The 13827-nt window shown below is 39.1% G+C and overlaps 1 protein-coding gene across 4 annotated transcripts in view; it reads left to right on the top strand.

The window, feature by feature from the left end:
- Positions 1–13827, top strand: part of PHACTR2 (phosphatase and actin regulator 2) — a 196752-nt gene that overhangs the window by 52318 nt on the left and 130607 nt on the right. For 3 of the 4 annotated variants that reach the window (XM_059941075.1, XM_059941076.1, XM_059941079.1), the window contains exon 1: positions 8509–8750. The exons of the other annotated variant lie outside the window; for it this stretch is intronic. In XM_059941075.1, the coding sequence (XP_059797058.1) occupies positions 8705–8750 (46 nt within the window). In that variant the 5' untranslated portion in view covers positions 8509–8704. Of the gene's footprint in view, positions 1–8508; positions 8751–13827 lie in introns of those variants that run through there. 4 annotated transcript variants of the gene reach the window in all.

The following is a 13827-nucleotide window of genomic DNA, read 5'->3' as shown; positions in this document are numbered from 1 at the left end:
GATGGAAAGCTGGTCAGTAGTTGCCTGATGCCAACGAGTAGGACCGGGATTAACTGCAGCACATGATGGAACTCTTCAGGATTCTCAAAGTTTTCTAAAACCTGACTGCAGAAGTGGTTGCACTACATATTTACTAAAACTCATTGAATTGTTTACTTTAAATGGGTAGAATTTAGGGTTTGTAAATTATTCCTCAAAAAGCTGTCAGCAATAAATAAAGACATACAGTTAATACTAACTACATACTATCAGAATTTAATCTTTGATTTCGGAAGCCCTTCACAATCTTGAGTCATCTTCAGAATGAGTTGCTGACTCTGTATTGGAAAGATGTGGATTTAGCAATTAATAAAGTTCAGAGCCTTCCCTGTAGCAGCCCACTGTTCATCCTTAACTCTTGGTGGAACAAACCTCTATCATAGTACTCACTGTTATAGTAATTTACTTGTAAGCCAAAACACCCACCCTCCACCATATATATATATAGTGAAGTCCTCCAGGGTGCGGTCTGTACCTCACTTATCCTCACACTAGAGGTGTGAGGCCCATGGGAGATCCTCAGTTAATTCTAGCTAAATGACTAGATGATGATTATTGTTAATAGAATGGCATATGAAAGGAAATGTACAGTCAGCGACACAAATTGACATCATCTTGCTATGCAGTCCGCATTATATCACCAAAATCATACATTTATTCCTAGCTGGATTTTTTTCATCCACGCTGCAATTTACTATAATTAAGGAAATCATGTAAATGTGATTTATCACACAATACATATTGAGTGCCCTCTATGTGCCAGACACTTTGTTAGGTTCTAGGGATAGATGCGATGGTTAATAAAACAATGATTTGGACCTTATTTTAAGCAATTACTTTCTGTAAATTGGGCACTAATTATTAAAAATGTCTTGAAGGAATGTTCTCTATAGATTTCGGTTAGTAAATTAAAGATTGTTCATTTTATAGCAGTTGTCAGAGTTTTAAATACTGTGGACGAGTAATTTGTTTTTCTTGTAAAACGAAGTGCAGCAAATTACACACTTTTTCTCCTGGGGTGTGGGAAAGTTTCTGGAAAAGGAAATTCCAGCACCACCCCTCGAGGTCTTTATTTTCCAGAGTAAATCTTCTAACCATCCAGCTCAATCACTAAGTAAGCACACGTGTGAAACACCATGCCCTCGGCAGAGACTCACTCAGGGCAAAACAGGGGCAAGGTATTTTGTTAATCCTTTTAGCTTGAGCGAGCAGTAGAAGAAAAACTCAGGAAATAAATCATATAAAAATATGAGAACAATAGGAAAGAAAAGCCTGTCTTACAGGTTTGTTTCCTGTTCTAATACTTCTGGAATGTGGTTTTCTCTCCTACTGATGCTGAATATAACTAGAATGTCTAAAGTTGTAATTCTTTTCTTAACCAGAGTTCTCCTTTGTCTGTTTATATTATCATGTTAAAACTAAAATCTCTCAGCATTGTCAAAATAAAAGGCATAGGAAGCATTTGGTGGCAATTGCTGTAGAGTAACGTTTTAAAAAGTAAACACTGGTTGCATATACAGAATTTCAACCGAAATCATAACATTCTATTTGCTTTTTAGTAGTTATATGTTTCTAAATATGCTGACTTTCACAAAATGTAGCCAAGTTTTGGAGTAATGCAAAGTTTCAAAAAACTGGCAGATAGTCTAGTAAAAACCTACTTAAAAACTTTTGCACACCAGCTTTTAGTTTCTGAGTTATATATTCTTGTACTTGATTATTAGAACCTCTTGTGTTAAAAATAGCCTTCTAATTTAAAAAATTGACCTTTAGCACCTCCACCAGAGAAAGGGAGAAAAGACAGTTTTCTGCTCTTTAATAAATCTGACAGTGGTAGGTAGGAAGAAAATAAATGATTAAACTGATCCTTTTAGATCATCTGTGAATTTCTGTTGTTTCTTCTGACCATTGTATCTAGAAAACAAACTAATACACTTTAAAAAAAATCCTATTTGGAAAGTTACTAAGTTTTAATTACTAAGTTTCATTTCCTTTCCACTAGGAGAAGGTTTTCTATGACTGCGATTCCCATTACTCAGGCAAATACCAGTAATTCACTAGATCTTCACGGCCAAGTCCAGGAATAAGGGTGCCAGTTAAGAGATCTTCATCTACCTGTACGTGGCCACCAACCAGCCACTTTTGCTTCCTAGACCACCACTGCTCTCATCAACCATCTCATCTTCTGGTACTCTGCCTAACCCTCCTCCTCCTACCCCCTCACCCCCAAATGCTGGTGTCTCAAAATGTGGTCCTAGCAGAGCCAGCAGCAGCCAGGAAACCAGACACCTAGGATGAGTATTCATGGCATCTGTGCTTTGAGGGAGGAAGATCTCACTCTTTCTCCTACTCCAAGCTGACATTTGGCCACTAGAAAAGCCTGTCAGTGACCTAAGTTACAGGACTTGGTAATGGTGACTGTACTCGTTGTAAACCATCTCTCTAGTCACCAAATTGTATGCCTACAATTTGGACTTTGACCTGGTAGGAAAGGACCTTTCCACAAATAGATTGCTAAAGTTTAGGTTTATGTCTGCTTTTAACTTTTATCTAATGGAACTAGTGATTTCCACCCATAAAAAGTGCAAGTGTCACTTTGGGTACCCCAGATGGATGAATTTAATAACTCCTACAAGCCAGTGAAATCTGTGTTATAGGGTAAAATGCTTGAAAACCTCAAGAAGTACAACCTCTTTGTCAAAAGGCAAACCAGTTTCCGGGAGGGGAAATTCGCTCTAACTAATCCACCCAATTTAATTTCTTTCCAGAAGTAAAGGAATAAATCACAGAAGGTCTTTCAGGGGTTCAAAAATATTTAGACCGGATGATGGAAAAAATCAGAAGATGCTGTCAGTCTATATTTTTAGGAAGGTTTAACATCAACAATTTCTCACAATCAGTCATGGTATGATTTGATGACAGCATATTAAAAAACATGAAAGTGGTGCTACGCTGAAGCCTGCTCATAGAGGCCCGTTGTTAAATTTCCAGAAACTCGGCAAACCAGTTGACATAAATTTTGCGAGCCAGCTGACCACTCATTGAATTGGTCATTGTAGAAGTATTAATATCATAGAAAACAGCAAACACAAATCGCACATCAGTCTTGTCCCCACCCCCAGAGCAAACCAGTTGTTGAGCATTTGCCAGGATATCACTGGATGAGAGATTGGTCTAGAAATATAGACTGAAGAACAGGACCAATGCTGAAGAGTTATAAATAGATCATTTCCTCAAAGTTAGATGTTGGCACTAATCTTCTTTAGCAATTTTATAAATTCTCTGGAAAGAGGTAACACAGAGAAACATCCATTTTTTTCAGATGACATTAAACATTCCCACCGTTAAACTATAAATTTGAGGGATTAACAGGCAGAGCTCTTAGTAAAACTGTGAGTTCGCTGAATAATAGCAGATGAGCTGTAATGAGGCAAGAAAAGGGCAATTTGGGGGGAAGTTATCTTTTTTTTTTTAATAAATTTATTTATTTTATTTATATTTGGCTGTGCTGGGTCTTCGTCACTGCGTGCAGGCTTTCTTTAGTTGAGGCGAGCGGGGGCTACTCTTCATTGTGGTGCGCGTGTTTCTCATTGTGGTGGCTTCTCTTGTTGCGGAGCACAGGCTCTAGGCGCATGGGCTTCAGTAGTTGTGGCGCATGGGCTCAGTAGTTGTGGCACATGGGCTTAGTTGCTCCGCGGCATGTGGGACCTTCCAAGACCAGGGCTCGAACCCGTGTCCCCTGCATTGGCAGGCGGATTCTTAACCACTGTGCCACCAGGGAAGCCCCTGGGGGGGGAATTATCTTAACATACTCTTGTTAGATGATAAATTCTAACCTTTATGTTATGACCTATAACATACTCTTGTTAGATGATAAATTCTAAACTTTATGTTATGACCTATAAATGGAATTTAGGGATTTCTGTAGACTTTCTCTATGTTCATTAATGTAATTTGTTAGCTGTGATAAAAAGGCTGTTAAAACACCAAGCCTCATGGGAAGCACTGGAAACAAAATAGAATAAACTGCGCCACCCTTATAATGGCACTTTAATGCCCACTTCCTGCAGTTTTGGTTGACATGCTTCAAGGATAATGTAATGGAACTGGAAAACTTTCAGAGGAAAATGTGTAACCTGATCGGGGGATTATAAGAATCCCAGATGAGGCTAAGATTATATTAACTAGCAAATCATGAAAGGTTTTTGAATAAGGTATATATAGATGGATTTAGTAAATCCTGAAAGACTACAGCTATAGAGTACCCCTTTGATGTTTGAAATATGAATTTACAGAAGAAATAAAAAGAAACATATTATTGTTTCTCAAGGAAAAGAAGTATTGATACCAAAAATGACACTGTACGTCAAAGTTTAGCTTTTGTTAATTTCAAAGAAAATCATTGTATTTACATATTCTGATGTGCAAAATTTATGGTATATTTCCTCTAATCAATGACCTCCCTTATCCATTAGGCTCTATCAATGGAAAGAAGAGAATTTCCTCCTCTCAGTTTAGATTGAGAGAACACTCAACCTGGTCTTTTTTTTTTTTGGTGGTTGTTGTTTTAAGACAATTTAAAGGAAGAAATAGAAGAGCCATTATAATTGTTTACTCTCACTGCTGAACCCCCCAGGTGGAATGTGTTCCCAAACACAGCAGCTTTGCACTTTAAAAGGAAATTTAGTTAGGATTAATTTCATTGTCCTAATTAGAACTCACATCTTGGTTAATCCTCAGTTTTGTTACAAAATATCAGGGTTTCTTTGTGGAGCTGATCCTCCGGCTCTGCAGCACCAGCTCGGATAGACTGAGGTCTCTGTGGCTTTGGTGACCCTGCTTAAGCATTCCCACCGTGTCCCAGCTCTGCTCTCCGCGTGCCTCCCACTGCAACCCCCCTCACCTGACCTCAGGGCCTGGGGAGGGGGCGGTGCCCCAAGGTCAGGCGCTTTTGCTCAGCAGAGATGTCAGGCTTCCTGGGGGCATCAGTTTTTGAGGTCTGCCGGGGTCCAGATGACCTGGGACCAGGTGTCACCTAGAGGTGCGCCTCAACCTGTGCCTCAGGAAGGGCTAGGGAACAATTTTGTTATTGTATTAACTTTACTCATTTAACTTGCTTGAGAAACTAACCGATTTTTACTTTCTGTCTAGAATGACGTATGTAGGAGAGTGAGCCGTAATGCTCCCAAAGTGCCTTGCTTTTCTCTGATATAAATATATTTATAAAGACTTGGTCCAGTGGATTCCTGCGTGTGTTTGCCACAGCAAGATTTTAGGGACTTGGCTTGTATGTAGTGGGGATACAGTCTGAAAATGGGTTCCCTTCCCGTGAAGATGGGAAAGGAGCTTGAGGTGGAGCTCTGAGCAGTGGGGTTAAGCCAAACCCCTGAAGTGGCCATTTCCTCGTCACCCCACTCCTCTCAGGTCCTTAGAAGGACGTCCAGTTTTCCAAAGCCCTATGCCTCCAAGCCTGGTCTCATCTGAGTCCCTGCCAGGCTCATGTGTATACCACATTAGCACCACAGTGATCTGAAGATTCTATGTAATTGTTTTATGTATACATGTGAATACATAGATACCAACATTTTAAATAATTTGATACGGTCTTTGTAGCCACTCAAAAAAAAAAAAAAAATCAGTGTTTCTTAAGAGTGAATTAGGCAAAAGGAAGTAGATAATTGATCACACTATTCTAGGGAAAAAGTTTTCCCCACAGTAGAGGGTGGGCTATTTGGGTGTGAAAAAAAGAGGGTAACTTAAATGATGAAACAGACAAGCAAATGTCTTTCAAAAAACAAAGCAAGGCTCTATGTGATCTTTTTTTTTTTAAAAACATCTTTATTGGAGTATAAGTGCTTTACAATGGTGTGTTAGTTTCTGCTTTATAACAAAGTGAATCAGCTATAGGTATACATATATCCCCATATCTCCTCCCTTTTGCGTCTCCCTCCCGCCCTCCCTATCCCACCCCTCTAGGTGGTCACAAAGCATGAGCTGATCTCCCTGTGCTATGTGGCTGCTTCCCACTAGCTAGCTATTTTACGTTTGGTAGTGTATATATGTCCATGCCACTCTCTCACTTCGTCCCAGCTTACCCTTCCCCCTCCCCATGTCCTCAAGTCCATTCTCTACATCTGCGTCTTCATTCCTGTCCTGCCCCTAGGTTCTTCAGAACCTTTTTTTTTTTTTTTTTTAAGATTCCATATGTATGTGTTAGCATAAGGTATTTGTTTTTCTCTTTCTGACTTACTTCACTCTGTATGACAGACTCTAGGTCCACCCACCTCACTACAAATAACTCAATTTCGTTTCTTTTTATGGCTGAGTATAAATATTCCATAGTATGTATGTACCACATCTTTTTTAAAAAATTTATTTATTTAATTTATTTATTTTTGGATGCATTGGGTCTTCGTTGCTGCGCCCGGGCTTTCTCTAGTTGTGATGAGTAGGGGCTACTCTTCGTTGCGGTGCAGGGGCTTCTCACTGCGGTGGCTTCTCTTGTTGCGGAGCACAGGCTCCAGGCGCACAGGCTTCAGTAGTTGTGGCACTCAGGCTCAGTAGTTGTGGCTTGAGGGTTCTAGAGCACAGGCTCAGTAGTTGTGGCTCACGGGCCCAGTTGCTCCGCGGCATGTGGGATCCTCCCAGACCAGGGCTCAAACCCGTGTCCCCTGCATTGGCAGGCAGATTCTTAACCACTGCGCCACCAGGGAAGCCCTGTACCACATCTTCTTTATCCATTTCTCCACTGATGGACATTTAGGTTGCTTCCATGTCCTGGCTATTGTAAATAGTGCTGCAATGAATATTGGAGTGCATGTATCTTTTCGAATTACGGTTTTCTCTGGATATATGCCCAGGACTGGGATTGCAGGATCATATGGTAGCTCTATTTTTAGTTTTTTAAAGAACCTCCATACTGTTCTCCTACTGGCTGCACCAATTTACATTCCCATCAACAGTGTAGGAGGGTTCCCTTTTCTTCACACCCTCTCGAGCACTTATTGTTTGTAGATTTTTTTGATGATAGCCATTCTGACCAGTGTGAGGTGATACCTCATTGTAGTTTTGATTTGCATTTCTCTAATGATTATATACTATATAGATTTTTAATAGTTCAGAGTTGAATGTCTAGGATAACCTAAAAAGTGAAAGCTGTGGCAAGTGAGCTAAATATAGTTTTTTTAAAAATACACTGTTGGAGACGGATAAATTGGGAGATCGGGATTGACATATACACACTATTATATATAAAATAGATAACAAATAGGGACCTACTGTGTAGCACAGGAAACTCTACTCAATACTCTCTAATGACCTATATGGGAAAAGAATCTAAAAAAGAGTGGATATATGCATATGTATAACTGATTCACTTTGCTGTACAGCAGAAACTAACACAACATTGCAAATCAACTATACTCCAATAAAAATAAATTAAAAAATTAAAAAATACTCTTTTTTGGGAATCCCCTGGCGGCCAGTGGTTAGGACTCGGTGCTCGCGCTGCCGGGGCCCTGGGTTCGATCCCATAAGCCTAGAGGCCTGGCCAAAACAAAAAAATACACTTAAAAAAAAACTTTAATGAAACATATACATTCAGAAAAATGCACAAATCATAGTATACAATTCAATGAATTTTCTTAAAGTGAACCACATTTATGTAACCACCATCCAGTCTAATGCCATATCTATCTCCATCTATCTATCGATCTATCTATAGCTTGATCGATAGATAGATGGAGATAGATATGGCATCTAGATTTCTCATCAACCGTATTTGTATTCATATTTTTAAGGAGTTTGCGGTTGAGATTTAATTACAGTAGGATTTAATTTAACTTTTATGGAATGTTAGCTTCTAAAATAAATTACTGTTGTTTTCACCTTTTGTATATTTTAAACAGCTTACCATGCAGTTTGATAGTCTCACAGTGATTCTTCTGAATATAGGAGAGGTGAACTTCCCAGAGTCTAGGTGGTAGAGAGCAAAGTGTATACTTTGTTGATCTCACACATAGATCCATCATTCAGATTTATTGTTCAACCTGATTGAGGCCACTAATACTGCTTTTTAAAATTCCACTTGTTAAAAGGAAGATAATTTTTAAAAGGAGAAAAAAAAATGCACACATATCAGCAAACAATGTGAGGAAGGAACTAGCTTTAACGAAACAAATTTTCTTAAATTAAGTACCGTGACTAAGTACTTTAATTCCTTTTCTTCCAGCCCTAAAGGATCATTTGACAGGGAACCTTTTAAGTTAAACGGGAGTCACCCGAACTCTCTGCTACCCTGGGGGGGTCGCGGGTCTCACAGCCCCCGCAGGCGCGGCTGGACCAGCCGGGGCCTCTCCCCTCCCCACTTCCTCGCCCCCCTCATTCCACCGCCCCCGTCGCCCACTCCCCCTCTCTCCTCCCCCGTGACCCTTGACCCCAGCTAATCTGCATAGAGGAATGACAGGCATCCGCTGGGCAGGATCCGCCGCGCCGGCTGCGGCCGGCCGGGCTGGGAGACCCGCGAAGGGGGGAAGGTGAGGGGACCCGGCGGGCAGCTCCGCACGGACCGGGAAATGAACGCTTGGGAATCTTTCTGCGAGCGGACCCATGATCCAAGGACCAAAAGAGCCGCGTGATCGCCCGACCTGGCCCTGCGACCCGAGACATGGGCCAGACCTCGGTCTCCACGCTCTCCCCGCAGCCCAGCAGCGGTGAGTCCGGGGCGCACGCGATGCGCTCCCGCCCCGCGGGCGCTGGGCTGGCTCGGGGTAGCCTGGGCGGTCGAGGGCTCCTCGGCGAGCCGGGCTCTGCCCGAACCCGCCAAGTCCCTCCGAGAAACCCGAGAGGTAGCGCTCCCCCAAACTCTTTGTCGTGGAAAAGTGGAATGCCTTTTGGGATCCAGCCGATTTTACCTTAAAGGCACAGGCTCTATTTTCTCTGAGATGCCTCGCTTTCGTGTTTCTCTGAATCACTTCTGAGCCTGAAATTTACGAGAAACGCCATTGGCGTATTGCTTTGTTTTAAAAACGCGAAACTTAAAGAGCAAGATAAACTCGCCAACAGGTTTTTCTGTATTTACACTTGGCTTCCGAACAGACTGGAACTGAATTCTTTCAAGCTTGTCAACTGATTTATAGTTTGTGTTTCGGAGTAGAAGTGCTGTTTGCCTTCTTTTATCCTGGCAGAACGCTGAATACTTAATAACTAACAGAAAAAAGCTTAATTGTTTCAAATGATACTTGTTTATTAGACACAAGCTATAAAATTTGGGGAAACATTTCAGGAACCCGGTTATTCAGGGCTAAATATCGTTTGATGGAAACGTGTAATGTTTCTGAGCTATACTGCCCTGTTTTAAGTTTCTTTTTTCCATTTTCTTAAAAAAAAAAAAAAAAAGGAAGGAAGGTACGTCTGGCGTTTCTCCAGTAGTGTAAGGATAAACAACTTTTTGGTGGCGATACTTGTGATTGGATAACGAAACATACTTAAAAGATACTACTTTGATATGTTTTTCCATCAAGAATTAAAAAAGAAAACCTCAAAGGGGGCATTTACGTTATTCCTTGAGGTATTTGATACACTTTTCAAATTGTGTAAACATCAACAGGATCTTGCTGAAAGGAAATGACAGTGCAGAGATGAAGGGTTCTTTTTTGTTGTTGTTGTTGTTGTTTTAATCAGCTCCAGGATGTCTCTAACTAGATAGCATTCTACCATTCCAGCCTCCCCCAGCATGGGTTTGTTTATATTGTAGAGCTTCACTCCCTGAAATATCATAAGCTTTGCTCCGGCTTATGTTAATGCCTCAGGAGAACCAACCGTCTGCAAAGGAGAGGAATCAGAATCCAAAAAAGATCACACCTTCCCTTACTGTTATTGACAAGGTTGTACAGTGCCGCTGCTGAACAGAAGAGACTTCATGTTGATAGCTTTTTGGGAATTTGAGGGGGAGTGTCGATTAGGATCTTAATTTTAGTAAACTATTTTGTGCAATTAAGGCTTACTTTCCTTTGTCTTACTTTAAAGCAGTGTGACTTCTTTCATTTCAAGGAAGAGTTATATTTTTAAATTTCGGCACTGGCAAAGCATAGAGTTAGATCAGTTCTCCAGTACAACAGGCATAAAGTACTGCCCTGAATTTAGTTCTTTAGCCACAAAGTATTGTTAGGGTTAATATTAGAAAAGTGAATTTTGCATTTGTAAAAATCAAGGAATGTTACATAAATGATGCCTAAGAAGCAAAGTAGAATCCTAAAATGTGACTTTCCTAACTCTTACCCAGTACAGCAGAAAATACCCAGATTGCTGTAATTCCTAATACAATGACTAATCATGTCAAGAGTTTGGTCAGTTTATTTATAAGTAATTTAAACAAAAAGTTATGCTTGACCATAAAAGATATTTCAGAGAAATATCTCATGGAATGGTGTTATACTTAAATTACAGGTCCTCCGTTTAGTTGATTAAAAGTTTGTATATCTTGGAGTGACCAATTCAGACATCATGAGTAGAGGGTTTTTTTGGTTTTGTTTTGTTGGTTAAGGGATGACAGTTGCCATGACTGAAGTTTTTTAATGTTAAGAGCAGAGCAGTTTTCTCATGATATCCATTTATATCCTCTAAGTGTATTACTATCACTCCATTTCCCTGAAGTTTTGCCATTAGATTCCAAATGAAAATGAAAAAACAACAAAAACAGAACATTTGGTTGCCATATCCTAAGTTTTATATTCATGTTGGTGTTCTTCTCTGAGTCTGAGAATGTCAAACCCTCTACCCTTCCAAATATTTTGTTCACTCCTCGTTAGCTGTTTGCCACTGGCTTCACAAGTGGTGTGAAGATCTTTGTTCTGTGTGATCTCAGGCATCTACTAGTTGTTTAAGTCTAGAGTGGCTGCTAGGGATTACAGTGGCGAAGAGGCTTCCCATCGTAAATGCTTAACAGGGGGAAAATCTGTTTGAGTCTAAGGAGTCAATAGCACAGAGTCTGATAGTTTATACTTGTTACTCGATTTGGGCTTTTGTAAAAATCAGCACTATAGGCCACAGGTTAGCTTGCTTTTCTTTCTTGATTTCAGGCTCTTTTGAGCCTTTCAGCTTAGGGCTGCATCTAGGTTCTAAGAAGACCAAGTAATAATGATTTCTGAAAACGTGCAGTTAGAGTCATTATTTCTATTTTTCAAAACAGCTTTATTGACATATAATTAACATACCATAAAATTCACCCATCGAAAGTGTACAATTCGTTGTTTTTCAGTATATTCACTGTGTTCTGCAACCATCGATCCCTGTTCCCATCCTTCTCAACCCCAGACTCCTAGCCCTAATTAACCACTAATCCCCTTTCTGCTTCTGTAGGTTTGCTTATTCTGAAGAATTTATATAAGTGGGATCATACAACACAACATGCCTTTTGTGACTGGCTTCTTTCACTTAGCATGATGTTTTCAAGGGTCATCCATGTTGTAGCATGTATCAGTGCTTCGTTTCTTATTATTGCCAAATAATATTCCACTGTATTAATATACCACATTTTATTTATCCATCCATCAGTTGATGAACATTTGGGTTATTTTTACCTCTTGACTCTCTGAACGGGGCTGCCATGAACTTCAGGTAAAAGTTTTTGTGAACATATGTTTTCATTTCTCTTGGGTATATATCTAGGAGTGGAATTGCTGGGTCATATGGTAACTCTATCTTTGTTATGTTATATTTTAAGGAACTGCCAGTTTTCCAAAGCGGCTGTACCATTTTACATTGCCTCCAGCAGTATATGAAGGTTCCAATTTCTCCACATCCTCTTCAACACTTGTTACTGTCTTTTGATTATGGCTAATCTAGTAAGTGTGAAGTTGTATTTCATTGTGGTTTTGATTTGCATTTCCCTGATTACTTATGACATTGAGCATCTTTTCGTGTGCTTATTGGCCATTTGTATATCTTCTTTGGAGAAATGTCTATTCAGATCCTTTGCTTAATTTTAATTGGGTGATTTGACTTGCTATTATTGAGTTATAAGAGTTCTTTGTATACTGGATACAAGTCCCTTATCAGATATATGATTTGCAAATACTTTCTCCCATTTTCAGAGTTGCCTTTTCACTTTCTTGATACTATCTATGATTTGCAACTGAAATTTTTTATTGTGTTCAGTTTATCTATTTTGTTGTTGTTGTTTGCACTTTTGGTCTCCTATCTAGGAAACCATAGACTAACCACTGTCAAGATTTACACATATGTTTCCTTCTAAGAGTTTTATAATTTTAGCTCTTACATTTAGGTCTGTGATACATTTTAAATATTTATGTGTAGTGTGGTATAGGGTTCCAATTTCATTCTTTTGCATGTGGATATCCAATTGTCCAGGACCATTTTTCGAAAAGATGATGCTTTCCCTGTTGAATTGTCTCAGTACCCTTGTCAAAAATCAGATGACCATATATGTCAAATTTATTTCTGAACTCTCAACTCTATCCCATTGATGTATATGTCTACTAATATGCTACACTGTCAAGATTACTGTAGCTTTGCACTAAGTTTTGAAATAGAAAAGTGTGAGTCTTCTCACATTGTTCTTTTCCAAGATTCTTTTGGCTATTCTGGTCCCCTTGCATTTTCGAATGAATTTTATAATCAGCTTGTCAATGTCTGCAAAAAATCCAGCTGAGACGTTGATAGGGATTGTGTTGAACTTGTAGATCAATTTGAATAATATTGCTCTCTTAACAGTATGAAGTGTTTCAACCCATAAAGACAAGGAATGGAAATGTACAATGTCTTTCCATTTATTTAGATCTTCTTTGATTTTTTTCTCCAATATTTTTTAGTTTTCAGTGTATAAGTCTTGTTAAATTTATCATTTATCAGTATTTTTATCATTTTTATGCTATTTTAAATGAAATCGCACTCATTTCATTTTCAGAATGTTTCTTGCTAGTGTATAGGATATAGAAAATTGATTTTTATATATTGATCTTGTACCCTGTAAATTTGGTGAACTCATTTTTTTAGTCCTAATAATTTTTCAGTGGATTCCTTGGCATTTCTGTATACAAGATCGCATTATGTACAAGATTTATATACAAGGTCATGTGCAAACAGATACTTTTACTTCGTCTTTTCCATCTGAATGTCTTTTATTTCTTTTCCTTGTCTAGTTGCCCTCACTTATTATACAGTATAATGTTAAAGAGAAGAGGCAAGAGTGAACATACTTGTCTTGTTCCTGATCTAAGGAGGAAAGCAATCAGTCTTTCAGCAGTAAATGTCATGTTAGCTGTGGTTTTTTCATAGATGCCCTTTCTCAAAAAGTTCCCTTCTATTCTTAGTTTGTGAGCATCTTTATCATGCAACTGTTAGATATTGTCCAAGACTTTTTCTTTTTGCCCCTGTTGAGATGATCATATGGTTTTTGTCCTTCATTGTATTAATATGGCATATTACATTAATTTCAGATGTTAAACCAACCTTGCATTCCTGCGATAAAGATTACTTGGATATGATATATAATCTTTTTTATATGTTGCTGGTTTTGATTTCCTCGTATTTTATTGAGGATTAGAGTTATTATTTCTAAGCACAGGCTAAACAGCTATGTCCCCAAATAGGGTGGTTTCAGTACCCTCTGACCTCATCCCTTAGAAGGGATGAGACTTCTAGTGTTCTTATTGCCAAGTACTGGGCATGACAGATTGGGTACAAAAAGTTTGTTGAGTATATGAATGAGTCAACAGATATTCTCAAGGCAGTCTGACTACTTTAAGGTAACGATTATATGAATGAGAA

Source organism: Balaenoptera ricei, chromosome 12 (genome assembly GCF_028023285.1).
Source record: "Balaenoptera ricei isolate mBalRic1 chromosome 12, mBalRic1.hap2, whole genome shotgun sequence".
NCBI classification, from domain to species: domain Eukaryota; kingdom Metazoa; phylum Chordata; class Mammalia; order Artiodactyla; family Balaenopteridae; genus Balaenoptera; species Balaenoptera ricei.
Note: the sequence above shows the minus strand (reverse complement) of the source record. Positions and strands in the feature narration are given on the sequence as shown.